The following is a 19,446-nucleotide window of genomic DNA, read 5'->3' on the forward strand; positions in this document are numbered from 1 at the left end:
TTAAGTTTATTGTATTTATTCAAATACCATTTAAACAATTCAAACTCTAATTCCATCATCTTCATTTCACATAGGTCAAATCTGTGACATGTCATTTCCATTCTGTGTAGTTTAGTTCACACGGAAGCAGAATTGTATAATAAAAGGTTAATCAACTGGGTGGTTGGAGCCCTGAATGCTGATTGGCTGACAGCCGTGGTATATCAGGCCGTATACCACGGGTATGACAGAAACATGTATTTGTACTGTTCTAATTACATTAGTAACCCGTTTATAATAGCAATAAGGCACCTCAGGGGGTTTGTGGTAATATGGTCAAGACAGGATGAACGGCCAATATTACCATCTAGAATCAATACTATCTATTTTACAACTGATACTACATCTAAATGATGTGTGGGAATAGGGGAATTATCAATGGCTTCACACACCATTTAAACCAGTCAAACTGCAGATTTCCCAGGGAGCCGTTTTATAATTAAACAATAAGGCCCAGGTGGTGTGGTACACGGCACGACGCGACACAGCGTCTCCTACTACTGAACAGGACCAGGATCAGAGTGAAACATCATCATGTGTTTTTGACACAGGGACACTGAGGAGTAACACCAAACAAACAACCCTGGGTAGAGGGGCTCAGTAAATGTGGTGTAGAATGTGTACAGGTGGGTCAGTGTATCAGAACAGACCTTGTAGAAAGACATAGTGCCGGCTGGCCAGTCCAGATACAGTCCTACTCTGTTGGAGGGGGGCGAGGAGGGGGAAGGTATGGTAGTGAGCTTATTATTGATCCAGGCCATGTAATGGTCACCACTACAGACCAGACACCAAGCTTTGTCACAAGGTCCAAGCCCACTGTCATCACCCCTTCCTGACCTATTGATTCCTTTATATGTCACGCCGATATGAGCCCCTCTCCCACACCACTCTACCTCCCAGTAACAGAGCCCAGACAGACCCTCTCTACACAGCACCTGGTCGAAATGCTGAAATCTCTCCGGGTGATCAGGATACGGCTGCTCCTCTGTCCCCCATGTCACCTTTCTGTTCTCCTCAGACAGAGAGAGGTTTCTGTGTGCTGTGTTTGGGTCCAGTGTGAGCACACAGCCATCTGATGGGGGAGACCAGGACACAATATATTACAAATCATCATCATATCACAATGTTAATGTTTCTAGGTATTAAAGGACCCCATCAGAATGATAATGTTTCTAGGTATTAAAGAGCCCCATCAGAATGATAATGTTTCTAGGTATTAAAGAGCCCCATCAAAATGATAATGTTTCTAGGTATTAAAGGACCCCCATCAGAATGATAATGTTTCTAGGTATTAAAGAGCCCCATCAGAATGATAATGTTTCTAGGTATTAAAGAGCCCCATCAGAATGATAATGTTTCTAGGTATTAAAGAGCCCCATCAGAATGATAATGTTTCTAGGTATTAAAGGACCCCCATCAGAATGATAATGTTTCTAGGTAGTAAAGGACCCCCATCAGAATGATAATGTTTCTAGGTATTAAAGAGCCCCATCAGAATGATAATGTTTCTAGGTATTAAAGGACCCCATCAGAATGATAATGTTTCTAGGTATTAAAGAGCCCCATCAGAATGTTAATGTTTCTAGGTATTAAAGGACCCCATCAGAATGATAATGTTTCTAGGTATTAAAGAGCCCCATCAGAATGATAATGTTTCTAGGTATTAAAGAGCCCCATCAGAATGATAATGTTTCTAGGTATTAAAGGACCCCCATCAGAATGATAATGTTTCTATGTATTAAAGAGCCCCATCAGAATGATAATGTTTCTAGGTATTAAAGAGCCCCATCAGAATGATAATGTTTCTAGGTATTAAAGGACCCCCATCAGAATGATAATGTTTCTAGGTATTAAAGAGCCCCATCAGAATGATAATGTTTCTAGGTATTAAAGGACCCCATCAGAATGATAATGTTTCTAGGTATTAAAGTGCCCCATCAGAATGATAATGTTTCTAGGTATTAAAGGACCCCCATCAGAATGATAATGTTTCTAGGTATTAAAGAGCCCCATCAGAATGATAATGTTTCTAGGTATTAAAGAGCCCCATCATTTACATTTAAGTCATTTAGCAGACGCTCTTATCCAGAGCGACTTACAAATTAGAATGATAATGTTTCTAGGTATTAAAGGACCCCATCAGAATGATAATGTTTCTAGGTATTAAAGGACCCCATCAGAATGATAATGTTTCTAGGTATTAAAGGACCCCATCAGAATGATAATGTTTCTAGGTATTAAAGGACCCCATCAGAATGATAATGTTTCTAGGTATTAACGGACCACATCAGAATGATAATGTTTCTAGGTATTAAAGAGCCCCATCAGAATGATAATGTTTCTAGGTATTAAAGGACCCCCATCAGAATGATAATGTTTCTATGTATTAAAGAGCCCCATCAGAATGATAATGTTTCTAGGTATTAAAGAGCCCCATCAGAATGATAATGTTTCTAGGTATTAAAGGACCCCCATCAGAATGATAATGTTTCTAGGTATTAAAGAGCCCCATCAGAATGATAATGTTTCTAGGTATTAAAGGACCCCATCAGAATGATAATGTTTCTAGGTATTAAAGTGCCCCATCAGAATGATAATGTTTCTAGGTATTAAAGGACCCCCATCAGAATGATAATGTTTCTAGGTATTAAAGAGCCCCATCAGAATGATAATGTTTCTAGGTATTAAAGAGCCCCATCATTTACATTTAAGTCATTTAGCAGACGCTCTTATCCAGAGCGACTTACAAATTAGAATGATAATGTTTCTAGGTATTAAAGGACCCCATCAGAATGATAATGTTTCTAGGTATTAAAGGACCCCATCAGAATGATAATGTTTCTAGGTATTAAAGGACCCCATCAGAATGATAATGTTTCTAGGTATTAAAGGACCCCATCAGAATGATAATGTTTCTAGGTATTAAAGGACCCCATCAGAATGATAATGTTTCTAGGTATTAAAGGACCACATCAGAATGATAATGTTTCTAGGTATTAACGGACCACATCAGAATGATAATGTTTCTAGGTATTAACGGACCACATCAGAATGATAATGTTTCTAGGTATTAAAGGACCCCATCAGAATGATAATGTTTCTAGGTATTAAAGGACCCCATCAGAATGATAATGTTTCTAGGTATTAAAAGGACCACATCAGAATGATAATGTTTCTAGGTATTAAAAGGACCACATCAGAATGATAATGTTTCTAGGTATTAAAGGACCACATCAGAATGATAATGTTTCTAGGTATTAACGGACCACATCAGAATGATAATGTTTCTAGGTATTAACGGACCACATCAGAATGATAATGTTTCTAGGTATTAAAGGACCCCATCAGAATGATAATGTTTCTAGGTATTAAAGGACCCCATCAGAATGATAATGTTTCTAGGTATTAAAAGGACCACATCAGAATGATAATGTTTCTAGGTATTATAGAGGGAAAAGATCCATTCAGATTTGTTGAATGAACATAACCTCATAACACACCAATAAATAATCCCAACAGAGCGAGGTCGTTAGTGTAACCACACACACACACACACACCACACACACACACAAAAAGATCTTTCTTCGAGTCAACTTGAAATAAGACTAACAGGATTTTTCTTCACAGTAGTCAACACTCACATTTTCTAAGCCCGTGTTTTATTGTGTACTGTCCACCATGTTCCACACTGTAGGGGGTAAGAAGAACAGACAGGCAATGTACACACAAGGTCACCCCATCACACCGTCCAGGTGGTGGTAAGTATGTTTGGCTTACAGTACATGTAATTATCATAACTAACCTGATAAGTAAGAAACATGATAATTACATATACAGTAAGACATGTTTCTGACCTATCAGGTTAGTTATGCTAATTTCTGTGTTCAGTAAGACATAACTAACCTGATAGGTCAGAAACCTGTCTTACAGTATACATAAATGAGCATAACTAACCCGATAGGTCAGAAACATGTCTTACAGTATACATAAATGAGAATAACTAACCTGATAGGTCAGAAACCAGTCTTACAGTATACATAAATGAGCATAACTAACCCGATAGGTCAGAAACATGTCTTACAGTATACATAAATGAGAATAACTAACCTGATAGGTCAGAAACATGCCTTACAGTATGTCACTCAACATGGACTGACATAAACCCTCTACATACTTGAGTTTCTCCAGTCTGCAGGTTGGATCCTCCAGTCCAGCAGAGAGCAGTCTGAGTCCTGAGTCTCCTGGGTGATTGTAGCTCAGATCCAGCTCTCTCAGGTGTGAAGGGTTTGACTTCAGAGCTGAGGCCAGAGAAGCACAGCCTTCCTCTGTAACTTCACAGAATGCCAACCTGCAGAGAGTTTAACATGGTGGTGAAAATAGACTGGCTGCTGTATCCATTTATACATGTATTCATAATATCATTACTGTGGCTTTATTTGCATAATATCCACAATACAGCATCTGATTGGGAACCACTGGCATATGGCCAATCAGATGCAGTTTTGAAGTTTGGCCATATACCAGTGGTTCCCAAACTTCAATACAGCATCTGATTGGCCATATGCCAGTGGTTCCCAAACTTCAATACAGCATCTGATTGGCCATATGCCAATGGTTCCCAAACTTCAATACAGCATCTGATTGGCCATATACCAGTGGTTCCCAAACTTCAATACAGCATCTGATTGGCCATATGCCAGTGGTTCCCAAACTCAATACAGCATCTGATTGGCCATATACCAGTGGTTCCCAAACTCAATACAGCATCTGATTGGCCATATGCCAGTGGTTCCCAAACTTCAATACAGCATCTGATTGGCCATATGCCAGTGGTTCCCAAACTTCAATACAGCATCTGATTGGCCATATGCCAGTGGTTCCCAAACTCAATACAGCATCTGATTGGCCATATACCAGTGGTTCCCAAACTTCAATACAGCATCTGATTGGCCATATGCCAGTGGTTCCCAAACTTGGGCTCGGGGGATGGGGTCCGCTGATAAATGTGTAATGTTTAAATATGAATGTTCCTTCTCTTCAGATGGGTGTAGAATTCAACCTGTTAGTGTCACAATGCCTTCATGTCATAATTACAGTATGTGATGCCTTTCAGGACCTAAACTTAAAGACTGTGTTTCATATCATATTGTACAACAGAGGTGTTTGATATCCCATCGTACAACAGCCGATGAAACTAGGAGTGTAAAACTGTGGAAGAAAATGTGATCCGTCTTATTTCCTGATAGCTGGTTGGTTGAAAATACAATCCACACCGGACCTTCTGATCAGCAGGTTGGCATGGGCGGGACTTTTGGCTTTCCACTGTGACATCACCATGCAGGAAATTGGTTAATAGACCAATAACAAAAGAGAGTTCCAAACCTCTCTGCCAATCACAGCGCTTTCATGTAATCGTTATGTGTTGCGATCACAAGGAAAGCATCTCTCTCCTTTGTTGCTCGTAATGTGAAGACACGTCAAGTTAACAAATCAACGTGCCTTCATAAAGCTATTCATAAAGCTACATCATTCATAGTTATTGACTCACATATAGACAAACTAGATCGCACAACAATTACAATATTTGATATGAAATGATCCCAGCACTGCTTGCAAAATAAAATAAAAAATAAAGTTTAAAAAGTAACAGCTCCATAAGTGCCAGTGAAGAAACATTCAGATTTATATCTGAGTTGATTAACAAACAGATGTGGTGAACTGTTATCACCTAAATACAGGAACACTGACCTCAGAATCTCCAGTTTACATTGTGAATTCCCCAGTCCAGCAAACAGCAGCTTCACTCCTGAATCCATCAGGTCATTGTTACTCAGATCCAGCTCTCTCAGGTGTGAGGAGGAACTGAGAGCTGAGGACAACACTTCACAAGAGGCTTCTGTGAGTTTACAGCCAGGGAGACTGCAGATACAGAGTTAATACATTGAGGTTTCCTCTGAGTTTACAGCCAGGGAGACTGCAGATACAGAGTTAATACATGAGGTTTCCTCTGAGTTTACAGCCAGGGAGACTGCAGATACAGAGTTAATACATTAGGTTTCCTCTGAGTTTACAGCCAGGGAGACTGCAGATACAGAGTTAATACATGAGGTTTCCTCTGAGTTTACAGCCAGGGAGACCGCAGATACAGAGTTAATACATGAGGTTTCCTCTGAGTTTACAGCAGTTGATGTTAGATGACAAACTCTGAAGATCAAACCTGTTGGATTACTCAAAATAAAGTAATTCAACTGGCAAACAAGCCTTTTACACTATTAGAATGGCTTTCATGTCATTATTACAGATGTCTTGATCACTCTGTTGTCACAGAGAATGTTCCTGCACGCCAGAAAATGGAAACTTGTAGTGTATTCAAGGTTTAAAAAGGCTTTTAAAGATTGTAACTTCCACTTTAAAACGTCAGACTTGATTTGCCCTAACAGGGGAAAAAAGTATCAAGCCCTACAAAAACAGCCATTAATTATAATACACAATCATTCACATTTCCTGTTTCTGTAGGATAATTGTTTTGCTGCGAGAAACTGGTCAAATTAAGACAGTACATCTGTATGTGTTGGGATTGCTTGAGGGACATCAACTTGAGTAAATATGAATGCAGTGTTACCTAGGGAATATGAATGCAGTGTTACCTAGGGAATATGAATGCAGTGTTACCTAGGGAATATGAATGCAGTGTTACCTAGGGAATATGAATGCAGTGTTACCTAGGGAATATGAATGCAGTGTTGCCTAGGGAATATGAATGCAGTGTTACCTAGGGAATATGAATGCAGTGTTATCTAGGGAATATGAATGCAGTGTTACCTAGGGAATATGAATGCAGTGTTATCTAGGGAATATGAATGCAGTGTTATCTAGGGAATATGAATGCAGTGTTACCTAGGGAATATGAATGCAGTGTTATCTAGGGAATATGAATGCAGTGTTATCTAGGGAATATGAATGCAGTGTTACCTAGGGAATATGAATGCAGTGTTACCTAGGGAATATGAATGCAGTGTTACCTAGGGAATATGAATACAGTGTTGCCTAGGGAATATGAATGCAGTGTTACCTAGGGAATATGAATGCAGTGTTATCTAGGGAATATGAATACAGTGTTGCCTAGGGAATATGAATGCAGTGTTACCTAGGGAATATGAATACAGTGTTGCCTAGGGAATATCATTTTTTTCAGTGAGGTACACTGCATTTTCTAGTGTCCATTTGGGGTCATGTGCAGAAAAGGTTTGGGCTACCCTGTCGTATGCTAATGAGGCCCTGTGGGAACTTTTTTAAATGTTATTTCTGAGGATCCTCACTTAGCTGCTGCCTCGTATGTTGCTTGTAATGTGAAGACACGTCAAGTTAACAAATCAACATGCCTTTATAAAGTTAAAACCATTCATAGTTATTGGACTCACGTATTGACAAACTAGATTGCACAACAATTACAATATTTGTCAAAAATGTCAAAGTTTAAAAAGCAACAGCTTCATAAGTGTCAGTGAAGAGACAGTGAGGTGTGGATATATGGACTATAATGCTGAGTTTGTTAACAAACAGATGTGGTGAACTGTTATCACCTAAATACAGGAACACTGACCTCAGAATCTCCAGTTTACATTGTGAATTCCCCAGTCCAGCAAACAGCAGCTTCACTCCTGAATCCATCAGGTCATTGTTACTCAGATCCAGCTCTCTCAGGTGTGAGGAGGAACTGAGAGCTGAGGACAACACTTCACAAGAGGCTTCTGTGAGTTTACAGCCAGGGAGACTGCAGATACAGAGTTAATACATGAGGTTTCCTCTGAGTTTACAGCCAGGGAGACTGCAGATACAGAGTTAATACATGAGGTTTCCTCTGAGTTTACAGCCAGGGAGACTGCAGATACAGAGTTAATACATGAGGTTTACAGCCAGGGAGACTGCAGATACAGAGTTAATACATTAGGTTTCCTCTGAGTTTACAGCCAGGGAGACTGCAGATACAGAGTTAATACATGAGGTTTCCTCTGAGTTTACAGCAGTTGATATTAGATGACAAACTCTGAAGATAAAACCTGTTGGATTACTCAAAACAAACAATTCAACTTGCAAACAATCAAACCGTATTGCTGACCTTAGGATCTCCAGTCTCCAGATTGAATCTTCTAATCCAGGAGAGACATGTTGCACTATTGAGTCTCCTAGATGATTGTCACTCAGGTCCAGCTCTCTCAGGTGGTAGGGGTTTGACCTCAGAGCTGAGACCAGGGCAGCACAGCCTTCTTCTATAACTCCACAGCCTGATAGCCTGCAGGGTCATTCCATATGAAATCAATCAAAATAGCCTGCAGGGTCATTCCATATGAAAATCTATCAAAATAGCCTGCAGGGTCATTCCATATGAAACAATCAAAATAGCCTGCAGGGTCATTCCATATGAAATCAATCAAAATAGCCTGCAGGGTCATTACATATGAAACAATCAAAATAGCCTGCAGGGTCATTCCATACGAAATCAATCAAAATAGCCTGCAGGGTCATTACATATGAAACAATCAAAATTGGCCGTTTTTGTCCTCTACCTTTTATTTGAACAAAAATATCCAATCATGTACAGTACACCCGTTAGAGACCCATTTTAGACCCCCCCCCCATTCTAACATGAGACATCCTCTCATCACTGATAAAGATGGACAATTGATTTTGATACCATTCTAAATCTTATAAACAATATTCTCAAACTGTGGATGACTTATTGAACAAGTTGTGGGTTACTGACTTCAGAGTCTCCAGTTTACAGTGGGGATTCCCCAGTCCAGCAGAGAGTAGCTTCACTCCTGAATCCAGCAGGTCATTGTCACTCATGTCCAGTTCTCTCAGGTGTGAGGGGTTTGAGCTGAGAGCAGAGACCAACAGTTCACACGATGCTTCTTTGAGTTGACAGTCAGCAAGTCTGCAAATACAGAGTAGATACAGAGAGATAGGTAGTATTAATGTTAGTGGAAGTTTAGCTTTCCCTGCTAGTGTAAACCTGTGTTCCTTCTGAATGTCATAGTGAAGTTGATAATACCAGTATGCCACTACAGTAAAATTGTGCGCCGGCCCTTTAAGGTTTGTCAGTTGTCAATCAGAGTTGTCACCAGTTCTTAATTATACTATGGCTGCTGCATCAGGCGCGTCCTCTGTCAGGCGCGTCCTCTGTCAGGCACGTCCTCTGTCTCAGGCGCGTCCTCTGTCTCAGGCGCGTCCTCTGTCAGGCGCGTCCTCTGTCAGGCGCGTCCTCTGTCTCAGGCGCGTCCTCTGTCTCAGGCGCGTCCTCTGTCTCAGGCGCGTCCTCTGTCTCAGGCGCGTCCTCTGTCAGGCGCGTCCTCTGTCAGGCGCGTCCTCTGTCAGGCGCGTCCTCTGTCTCAGGCGCGTCCTCTGTCAGGCGCGTCCTCTGTCTCAGGCGCGTCCTCTGTCTCAGGCGCGTCCTCTGTCTCAGGCGCGTCCTCTGTCAGGCGCGTCCTCTGTCTCAGGCGCGTCCTCTGTCTCAGGCGCGTCCTCTGTCTCAGGCGCGTCCTCTGTCTCAGGCGCGTCCTCTGTCTCAGGCGCGTCCTCTGTCAGGCATGTGCTGTATTACTTACGGAATAATTCACGTGAGATGTTTTGTGACCCTGTTTGGAGTTACTGTTTAGTAATATTAATTGTGGACAGCTGCATAATTATCCACTATACCTTTCTGGACATGGACCCAGCTATATTTGTCCTATATCAGACATGTCCCCTATACCTTTCTGTCCGTGGACCCAGCTATATTTGTCCTATATCAGATATGTCCCCTATACCTTTCTGTCCATGGGCCCAGCTATATTTGTCCTGTATCAGACATGTCCCCTATACCTTTCTGTCCGTGGACCCAGCTATATTTGTCCTATATCAGATATGTCCCCTATACCTTTCTGTCCATGGACCCAGCTATATTTGTCCTGTATCAGACATGTCCCCTATACCTTTCTGGACATGGACCCAGCTATATTTGTCCTGTATCAGACATGTCCCCTATACCTTTCTGTCCATGGACCCAGCTATATTTGTCCTGTTTCAGACATGTCCCCTATACCTTTCTGGACATGGACCCAGCTATATTTGTCCTGTATCAGACATGTCCCCTATACCTTTCTGTCCATGGACCCAGCTATATTTGTCCTGTATCAGACGTGTCCATGGACCCAGCTATATTTGTCCTGTATCAGACATGTCCCCTATACCTTTCTGTCCATGGACCCAGCTATATTTGTCCTGTTTCAGACATGTCCCCTATACCTTTCTGGACATGGACCCAGCTATATTTGTCCTGTATCAGACATGTCCCCTATACCTTTCTGGACATGGACCCAGCTATATTTGTCCTGTATCAGACATGTCCCCTATACCTTTCTGGACATGGGCCCAGCTATATTTGTCCTGTTTCAGACGTGTCCATGGACCCAGCTATATTTGTCCTGTATCAGACATGTCCCCTATACCTTTCTGTCCATGGACCCAGCTACATTTGTCCTGTATCAGACGTGTCCCCTATACCTTTCTGGACATGGACCCAGCTATATTTGTCCTGTTTCAGACATGTCCCCTATACCTTTCTGGACATGGACCCAGCTATATTTGTCCTGTATCAGACGTGTCCATGGACCCAGCTATATTTGTCCTGTTTCAGACGTGTCCATGGACCCAGCTATATTTGTCCTGTATCAGACGTGTCCATGGACCCAGCTATATTTGTCCTGTATCAGACATGTCCCCTATACCTTTCTGGACATGGACCCAGCTATATTTGTCCTGTTTCAGACGTGTCCCCTATACCTTTCTGGACATGGACCCAGCTATATTTGTCCTGTTTCAGACATGTCCCCTATACCTTTCTGGACATGGACCCAGCTATATTTGTCCTGTATCAGACATGTCCCCTATACCTTTCTGTCCATGGGCCCAGCTATATTTGTCCTGTTTCAGACATGTCCCCTATACCTTTCTGGACATGGACCCAGCTATATTTGTCCTGTATCAGACATGTCCCCTATACCTTTCTGTCCATGGGCCCAGCTATATTTGTCCTGTATCAGACATGTCCCCTATACCTTTCTGGACATGGACCCAGCTATATTTGTCCTGTTTCAGACGTGTCCCCTATACCTTTCTGGACATGGACCCAGCTATATTTGTCCTGTTTCAGACATGTCCCCTATACCTTTCTGGACATGGACCCAGCTATATTTGTCCTGTATCAGACATGTCCCCTATACCTTTCTGTCCATGGGCCCAGCTATATTTGTCCTGTTTCAGACATGTCCCCTATACCTTTCTGGACATGGACCCAGCTATATTTGTCCTGTATCAGACATGTCCCCTATACCTTTCTGTCCATGGGCCCAGCTATATTTGTCCTGTATCAGACATGTCCCCTATACCTTTCTGGACATGGACCCAGCTATATTTGTCCTGTATCAGACATGTCCCCTATACCTTTCTGTCCATGGACCCAGCTATATTTGTCCTGTTTCAGACATGTCCCCTATACCTTTCTGGACATGGACCCAGCTATATTTGTCCTGTTTCAGACATGTCCCCTATACCTTTCTGGACATGGACCCAGCTATACTTGTCCTGTTTCAGACATGTCCCCTATACCTTTCTGGACATGGACCCAGCTATATTTGTCCTGTATCAGACATGTCCCCTATACCTTTCTGGACATGGACCCAGCTATACTTGTCCTGTTTCAGACATGTCCCCTATACCTTTCTGGACATGGACCCAGCTATATTTGTCCTGTATCAGACGTGTCCATGGACCCAGCTATATTTGTCCTGTTTCAGACATGTCCATGGACCCAGCTATATTGGAGTATCTACAGTTACATGATCACCTGTCATAAGTAAAGGTGTACACCATGAATACACGACTCAATACTTTTCCTGATCAATTTCTATAAAAAAAAATGTTTTGTTTATTATTTGAATAGAAAATGTAGTCAGCCAGTGAAAATACTGCTATACCTACCAGTATAGTTAGGTGAGTGATTATCCACAAATACTTACAGAGCCTTTCTGCAGACTCTCACAGCTGGAAGCAGTCTCCTACGACCCTCCTGTGATGTCTTGTATTTCCTCAGGTCAAACACCTCCAGAACCTCCTCTGATATCTGCAGCATGTAGGCCAGCGCTGAACAGTACGTAAGTGCCAGGTTTTTGGATTTTTTCTCTGACCTCAAGTATTTTTGGATTTCCTGCTGTACTGAATGGGTTTTCATCTCTATCAGACAGTGGAAGAGATTGATGCACCTCTCGGGGGACATGTTGGTACTCTGCATCATCTTCAGGGATCGGATTGTTTTCTTGACGCTCTCTGGACTGCTTTCTGTCTGTGTCACCAGACCTCGTAGGAGTTTCTGATTGGACTCCAGTGACATGCCATGAAGGAAGCGGACGACAAGGTCCAGATGTCCAGTCTTACTCTCCAAGGCTTTATTCACGGTACTCTTCAGCAGCTCATGTAAGGTTAGCTCTTCAGACGTGGCTCTAGTCGCCTGGAGGAAGGGCTTCAGTTCATCCATGTTCTTGGTTGTGTAACAATGGAACACGTAGACAGCAGAGAGAAACTCCTGAACACTGAGATGAACAAAGCAGTACACCACTCTCTGAAATAACACAGACTCTTCTTTAAAGACTTGTGTGCACACCCCTGAGTACACTGAGGCTTCTTTGACATCAATGCCACACTCATTCAGGTCTTCTTCATAGAACATGAGATTTCCTTTTTCCAGATGTTCAAACGCCAGTTTCCCCAGCTTCAGAAGAACTTCCTTATCTGACTCCATGAGCTCCTGTTGATCCATTTCGTCTTTTCCATGATACTTCTGGTCCTTCATGGTGTGAATGAGCACGAAGTGTGTGAACGTCTCAGTCAGAGTCCTGGGCATCTCTCGTCTCTTGTCTGTACTCAACATGTGTTCAAGGACTATTGCAGAAATCCAACAGAAAACTGGCATGTGACACATGACGTGGAGGCTCCTTGATGTCTTTATGTGGGAGATTATTCTGTTGGCCAGGTCCTCATCATCACTGAATCTCTTCCTGAAGTACTCCTCCTTCTGTGGGTCGTTGAACCCTCGTACCTCTGTCAGCTGGTCGACACACTCAGGGGGGATCTGATTGGTTGCTGCTGGTCGGGAGGTTATCCAGAGGAGAGCTGAGGGAAGCAGATTCCCCTTGATGAGGTTTGTCAGGAGAACATCTACAGACGATGTCTGTGTGACATCAGACATCATTTTGTTGCACTGAAAATCCAATGGAATTCTGCTTTCATCCAAACCATCAAAGATGAACATAGCTTTACAGGCAGCAAGTTTCTCTGCATTGCCTATGTCTAGCTCTGGGTGGAAGTCATGGAGAAGTCTCAGAAGACTGTACTGGAGATCTTTGATCAAGTTCAGCTCCCGGAAAGGAAGCACAAATATGATCTCCACATCTTGGTTAGCCTTCCCTTCAGCCCAGTCTAGGATGAACTTCTGCACAGAGACTGTTTTTCCGATGCCAGCGATGCCCTTGGTCAGCACAGTTCTGATGTGTCTCTCTTGGCCAGGTAAGTGTTTAAAGATGTCATTGCAGTGGATTTCTGTGTCATGTGAGGTTGTCGTCCTGCATGCTGTCTCTAGCTGCCACACCTCATGTTCATCGTTAACCCCGTCACTCTCTCCCTCTGTGATGTACAGCTCTGTGTAAATCCTGTTGAAGGGGGTTTGACTTCCTGCTTTTACCAGGCCTTCTATCACACATTCATACCTCCTTTTCAGACTGGCTTTATGGTTTACTATAGCTCTCTGCAGGCTGACATCCACTGAAAGAGAAGAATAGAATTTGCTGAGAATTTATGTGTATCTCGCCTTGCCACATTCACTTGTACTCCTGTGTATCTCGCCTTGCCACATTCACTTGTATTCCTGTGTATCTCGTCTTGCCACATGCTGGAAGACTAAAAGTTCTAACATTTGAAAATACAAAGGGCCGAGTGGACAAAACATTAAGAACACCTGGTCTTTCCATGACATAGACTGACCAGGTGAATCCAGGTGAAAGCTATGATCCCTTATTGATTTCACCTGTTAAATCCACTTTAAAAACCAGTGTAGATGAAGGGGAGATGACAGGTTAAAGAAGGATTTTTAAGCCTTGAGACATGGATTGTGTATGTGTCCCATTCAGAGGGTGAATGGGCAAGACAAAAGATGTAAGTGCCTTTGAACGGGGTTTGGTAGTAGGTGCCAGGTACACTGGTTTGTTTCAAGAACTGCAACGCTGCTGGGTTTTTTCACGCTCAATAGTTTCCCGTGTGTATCAAGAATGGTCCACCACCCAAAGGACATCCAGACAACTTGACACAACTGTGGGAAGCATTGGAGTCAACATTGACCAGCATCCCTGTGGAACGCTTTCTAAACCTTGTAGAGCCCAATATTTTGTCCAGTCAATAAACATGGTTTGGTCAATGAAACATGAGCTTAATGAGAATGAGCAATGGTCTTACTGTTTTCAGAGCCTCTCGCGTCATCGTTGGGTTCAGCCAGTTGCAGTAGAACTGGACGTGTCCTGAACCTCTTTCTACACCGAGGACAGCCATAGTGTCCTGAAGGAGCAGGCTGCTCCCAGTATCTGGTGATACACTGTCTACAGAACCTGTGTCCACAGGTGATAGAGACTGGATCTGTCAGCACCTGCTCACACACTGCACACCTGGACTGATCCTCTGACAGAGTAGACCATCCACTACACACACACACACACACACACACACACACACACACACACACACACACACACACACACACACACACACACACACACACACACACACACACAGGGTAGTGTGAAGTTGAAAGTTTGATTGATTGTGATAGTTGAGAAAGTTCAGGAATGTTTGTAGTCATACTGTATGTGCATCAGGACCTTGACATATGGATGGACCTACGCTGACACCATGGATGGTTTAAATGATCAGAATGGAGAAAAGAAACTAGCAGTAGATTGGTTTGTAAATCCAAGGAGATATCTTCATGGTAAATCCAACTGAAATCAGTCTTAACTTGTCTTATCCTGGATCAGTGGTACAATCACTTTTTCTGAAATAGATTCCTTCTCCCATAGACCAGTCACTCTGATGGTAGTAGAGGTAGTTGTAGTAGTAGTAGTAGTAGTAATAGAGGTAGTAGTAGTTGTTGTTGTAGTAGTAGTAGTAGTAATAGAGGTAGTAGTAGTTGTTGTTGTAGTAGTAGTAGTAGTAATAGAGGTAGTAGTAGTTGTTGTTGTGGTAGTAGTAGTAGTGGTAGTGGTAGTGGTTGTTGTAGTAGTAGTAGTAGTAGTAGTAGTTGTTGTTGTAGTAGTAGTAGTAGTAGTAGTAGTGGTTGTTGTAGTAGTGGTAGTAGTAGTAGTAGTGGTTGTAGTGGTAGTAGTAGTGGTTGTTGTAGTACAAGTGATAGTAGTAGTAGTAGTGGTGGCAGTAGTTGTTGTTGTAGTAGTAGTAGTAGTAGTTGTAGTAGTAGTAGTAGTGGCAGTAGTAGTAGTGGTTGTTGTAGTACAAGTGATAGTAGTGGTAGCAGTAGTTGTTGTTGAAGTAGTAGTAGTAGTAGTTGTAGTGGTAGTAGTAGTTGTAGTAGTGGTAGTAGTAGTAGTAGTTGTTGTAGTAGTGGTAGTAGTAGTAGTAGTTGTTGTAGTAGTGGTAGTAGTAGTGGTAGCAGTAGTTGAAGTAGTAGTAGTAGTAGTAGTTGTAGTAGTAGTAGTAGTAGTAGTAGTTGTAGCAGTAGTTGTTGCTGAAGTAGTAGTAGTAGTAGTAGTTGTAGTAGTAGTAGTAGTAGTAGTGGTTGTTGTAGTAGTGGTAGTAGTGGTAGTAGTAGTAGTAGTAGTAGTGGTAGTAGTAGTAGTGGTAGTTGTTGTAGTAGTGGTAGTAGTAGTAGTGGTAGTTGTTGTAGTAGTGGTAGTAGTAGTACAAGTGGTAGTAGTATTAGTAGTAGTGGTAGTTGTTGTTGTAGTAGTAATAGTAGTTGTAGTAGTAGTGGCTGTAGTAGTACAAGTGGTAGCAGTAGTAGTGGTAGTAGTATTAATGGTTGTAGCAGTAGTTGTTGTTGTTGTAGTGATAGTAGTAGTAGCAGTAGTAGTTGTTGTTGTTGTAGTAGTGGTAGTAGTGGTAGCAGTAGTAGTGGTAGTAGTAGTACCAGTGATTTTGGTAGTAGCAGCAGTAGTATGTAAAACACTGTAAAATACTGCAGGAGGCTAGACTTCTTACCCTTGATCAGTGGTACGATAATAATAGTTTGATTAATTGTGATTGTTGAGAAAGCCCAGGGATGTTTGTAGTCATACAGTATCAAACATCAGGTCTCATTTACTCAGAGTTCAGATATGGAAGTAAAATGTTCATCTTACCTGTTAGCTTCCGTGTCAAGTTCCCCTGAGAGACTCATTTTAGAGCACTGACTCCTAAACAGAGATCCAGCATAGTGGTTAACACAGTGACAGCTCATTATTGAATGAGAATTATTCTCTATTATTCATAACATTCTCTTAGAAATCAAACATTTACTACAGACACATCCAAATAGTGTGGTGATTTAATGCAAATCACATGTAGTCATGACTGGTGTTTTCCACCTCTTCTCCATGCCTGCCAGGATTGAATTGGATCCGCGGTAACCTCGCTTTTGTTTAGGTGGTGTCAGAAGTGTAACTGCGTTGTAGCTGTCAAATCAACAAACTTCACATTTTATACCTATCCCGGCATTGTCATTGGATGTGCAGTTACATTTCTATAAATCCCATGCAGCCGTATTTCATGTTCAAACACTGGCGTCCGTGATGTAATCTACACCTCGATTAGGCTGATATAAATCCTTATTGTTTAGTTTAAAATAATGTTTTTAACGAGAGTCATTTCTATATAGCCTAGACTTTCTTGTTCTGAACTCCTAACTTCGTTTCTGGGTTGGGAACAATCTGTGTATTGTATATCCGGTGTAAGGCGTGTGGTCCATCTGATGGTCATTTCTCTACAGAAATGTGGTAAACCAAGAGTAAAACCTGTTGTAAAGTACCTCTGGTCGAATCGATACGGGAGGAAAACAGCAGTATCTACAGCCTGGTACTTTAAAGTCAACCCGGGTTGGGTTTGGTATCCTGGCTCGTATTGTGTTTCCACTGCGGCCAGAATGTTAACCATGTCATGTTGCTAGCTAGACAATGTCACTGTGCTGTTAGCTCTGCTAATGTTGCGACTGTAGAAAATCCTTTGGCTACAACTAGCAAGATGTTGTAGAAAAATCCCCCTAGTGGATATACTCCTCACAAGACTGACTTCCTCTGGGTGGAATACAACGAGTTCAACCGAGTGGAAGTTGTCGCCGCCTTTTGTTTAGGAGTAGTTACAAGCCTGCTAGAGTTAGTTATCCAAGTTGTATCAGCCTTTTGGTTAGGAGTAGTTACAAGCCTGCTAGAGTTAGTTATCCAAGTTGTATCCGCCTTTTGTTTAGGAGTAGTTACAAGCTTGCTAGAGTTAGTTATCCAAGTTGTATCAGCCTTTTGTTTAGGAGTAGTTACAAGCCTGCTAGAGTTAGTTATCCAAGTTGTATCAGCCTTTTGTTTAGGAGTAGTTACAAGCTTGCTAGAGTTAGTTATCCAAGTTGTATCCGCCTTTTGTTTAGGAGTAGTTACAAGCCTGCTAGAGTTAGTTATCCAAGTTGTATCAGCCTTTTGTTTAGGAGTAGTTACAAGCCTGCTAGAGTTAGTTATCCAAGTTGTATCCGCCTTTTGTTTAGGAGTAGTTACAAGCCTGCTAGAGTTAGTTATCCAAGTTGTATCCGCCTTTTGTTTAGGAGTAGTTACAAGCCTGCTAGAGTTAGTTATCCAAGTTGTATCAGCCTTTTGGTTAGGAGTAGTTACAAGCCTGCTAGAGTTAGTTATCCAAGTTGTATCAGCCTTTTGTTTAGGAGTAGTTACAAGCCTGCTAGAGTTAGTTATCCGCAGGAGGACCAGCAAGTAATATCCACCGTTAGTAGTGTGGATCAGTTAACCAACCTGAGCTGGAATCAATGTGAAGCTTTAGAAAACCCCTGAGTAGATCTAGTGCTTCGTAGGATAACCCTCTGGCCTTATGGAGCTAATAACAACTCAACACGGTGTCTAAACCATACATCTCCTTATGTTGTGTTGCTTTGTTCAGCAGGTATGTTATTAAGGATTGTGTTGCTTTGTTCAGCAGGTATGTTATTAAGGATTGTGTTACTTTGTTCAGCAGGTATGTTATTAAGGATTGTGTTACTTTGTTCAGCAGGTATGTTATTAAGGATTGTGTTGCTTTGTTCAGCAGGTATGTTATTAAGGATTGTGTTACTTTGTTCAGCAGGTATGTTATTAAGGATTGTGTTACTTTGTTCAGCAGGTATGTTATTAAGGATTGTGTTACTTTGTTCAGCAGGTATGTTATTAAGGAATTCTAGGGGACTAAAATGATGTAACATCAGCCTAATCATAATAGCGATGTTAACAGAAGTATGGGAAATGGTTTCATACCAAATAACACCAAGCAGGAGCTTATTGTCATTAAAAAACGACAATATATAAAGATGAACACATTGTAAAATAACCATGATATAGAATTATATGAACAATATGTTTTTGAATTTGACTTGCCCATGAGCGATTACTGCCATTTTGTATGACTGAACTGTACCTGTCCCAGGTGAAATAGACTGTTAGATCTGAGGGTTTTACTGTCATTCCACTTTACTAAAATAACACCATACATTTCATTTCCCTACACACTTTAAAATAAGCCCTGGCAGAATTCTTACCTCTTACCTTCGCTCGAATTCACAACCAGAACATGTCAAGACAGTGAGATATTTCCTTCCTGATGACGAGGGCTCAGTATCTATGTTCTAGGTACAGTTGATCTTTGAATGCAACAATATCTGGTCAAAGTCTAGTGACTCAACACCGTAGTATAGCATAAACCTAACAGGTGTTTAACCCTCCCCCTGTGGGCAGAAAAAGCCATGCTGCACTATCAAATATTTTATAACTAAGGATAGGTACAATTTCAACATATCTCTAACTGTAAAGTATATAACCAACTACTACTGAGCATTTCAGCTGATGTAACAATGTAAAGAAATTCTAAGAATCATATGAACACTCATGTTATTGTTAATACATGTTGTGACTAGACAATATATATTACATTCTGACTGGTTTATGTTGGGACTAGACAATATATATTACATTCTGACTGGTTAATGTTGGGACTAGACAATATATATTACATTCTGACTGGTTAATGTTGTGACGAGACAATATATATTACATTCTGACTGGTTAATGTTGGGACTAGACAATATATAT

General features: G+C 41.6%; 1 protein-coding gene across 6 annotated transcripts; it reads right to left on the reverse strand.

Moving 5' to 3' along the window:
* On the reverse strand, window positions 1-19,195 carry LOC106592876 (NACHT, LRR and PYD domains-containing protein 3). Of its 6 annotated transcripts, XM_082978021.1 has the most exons (12): window positions 17,142-17,402; window positions 16,702-16,788; window positions 16,477-16,530; window positions 14,585-14,823; window positions 12,100-13,897; window positions 8,805-8,978; window positions 8,160-8,333; window positions 7,644-7,814; window positions 5,789-5,959; window positions 4,215-4,388; window positions 3,682-3,728; window positions 1-1,111 (listed from the first exon to the last, which is right to left on the reverse strand). In XM_082978021.1, exons 1-12 carry the CDS (start codon window positions 17,264-17,266, stop codon window positions 537-539), a joined length of 3,789 nt encoding a protein of 1,262 aa, XP_082834147.1. In that variant the 5' UTR covers window positions 17,267-17,402; the 3' UTR covers window positions 1-536. The 6 variants fall into 6 exon arrangements, with proteins under 6 accessions (XP_082834147.1, XP_082834151.1, XP_082834150.1 ...); XM_082978025.1 differs by lacking the exons at window positions 16,702-16,788; window positions 17,142-17,402 and adding an exon at window positions 18,904-19,195; XM_082978024.1 differs by lacking the exons at window positions 16,702-16,788; window positions 17,142-17,402 and adding an exon at window positions 18,897-19,195.
* Between the last annotated feature and the right edge of the window lie 251 nt (window positions 19,196-19,446).

Source organism: Salmo salar, chromosome 07, assembly GCF_965601325.2.
Source record: "Salmo salar chromosome 07, fSalSal1, whole genome shotgun sequence".
Taxonomy (NCBI): domain Eukaryota; kingdom Metazoa; phylum Chordata; class Actinopteri; order Salmoniformes; family Salmonidae; genus Salmo; species Salmo salar.

Excerpts from the sequence above, each read along its gene's own strand:
- LOC106592876 (XM_082978021.1), bottom strand. The coding sequence starts at position 17,266 with ATGGTTAACATTCTGGCCGCAGTGGAAACACAATACGAGCCAGGATAC. Across the intron at positions 8,979-12,099 it reads AGAGTCTGCAGAAAGGCTCT|ACTTGCTGACTGTCAACTCA; the intron begins GTAAGTATTTGT and ends CTGTATTTGCAG. Across the intron at positions 8,334-8,804 it reads TGTAAACTGGAGACTCTGAA|GCTATCAGGCTGTGGAGTTA; the intron begins GTCAGTAACCCA and ends ATGACCCTGCAG.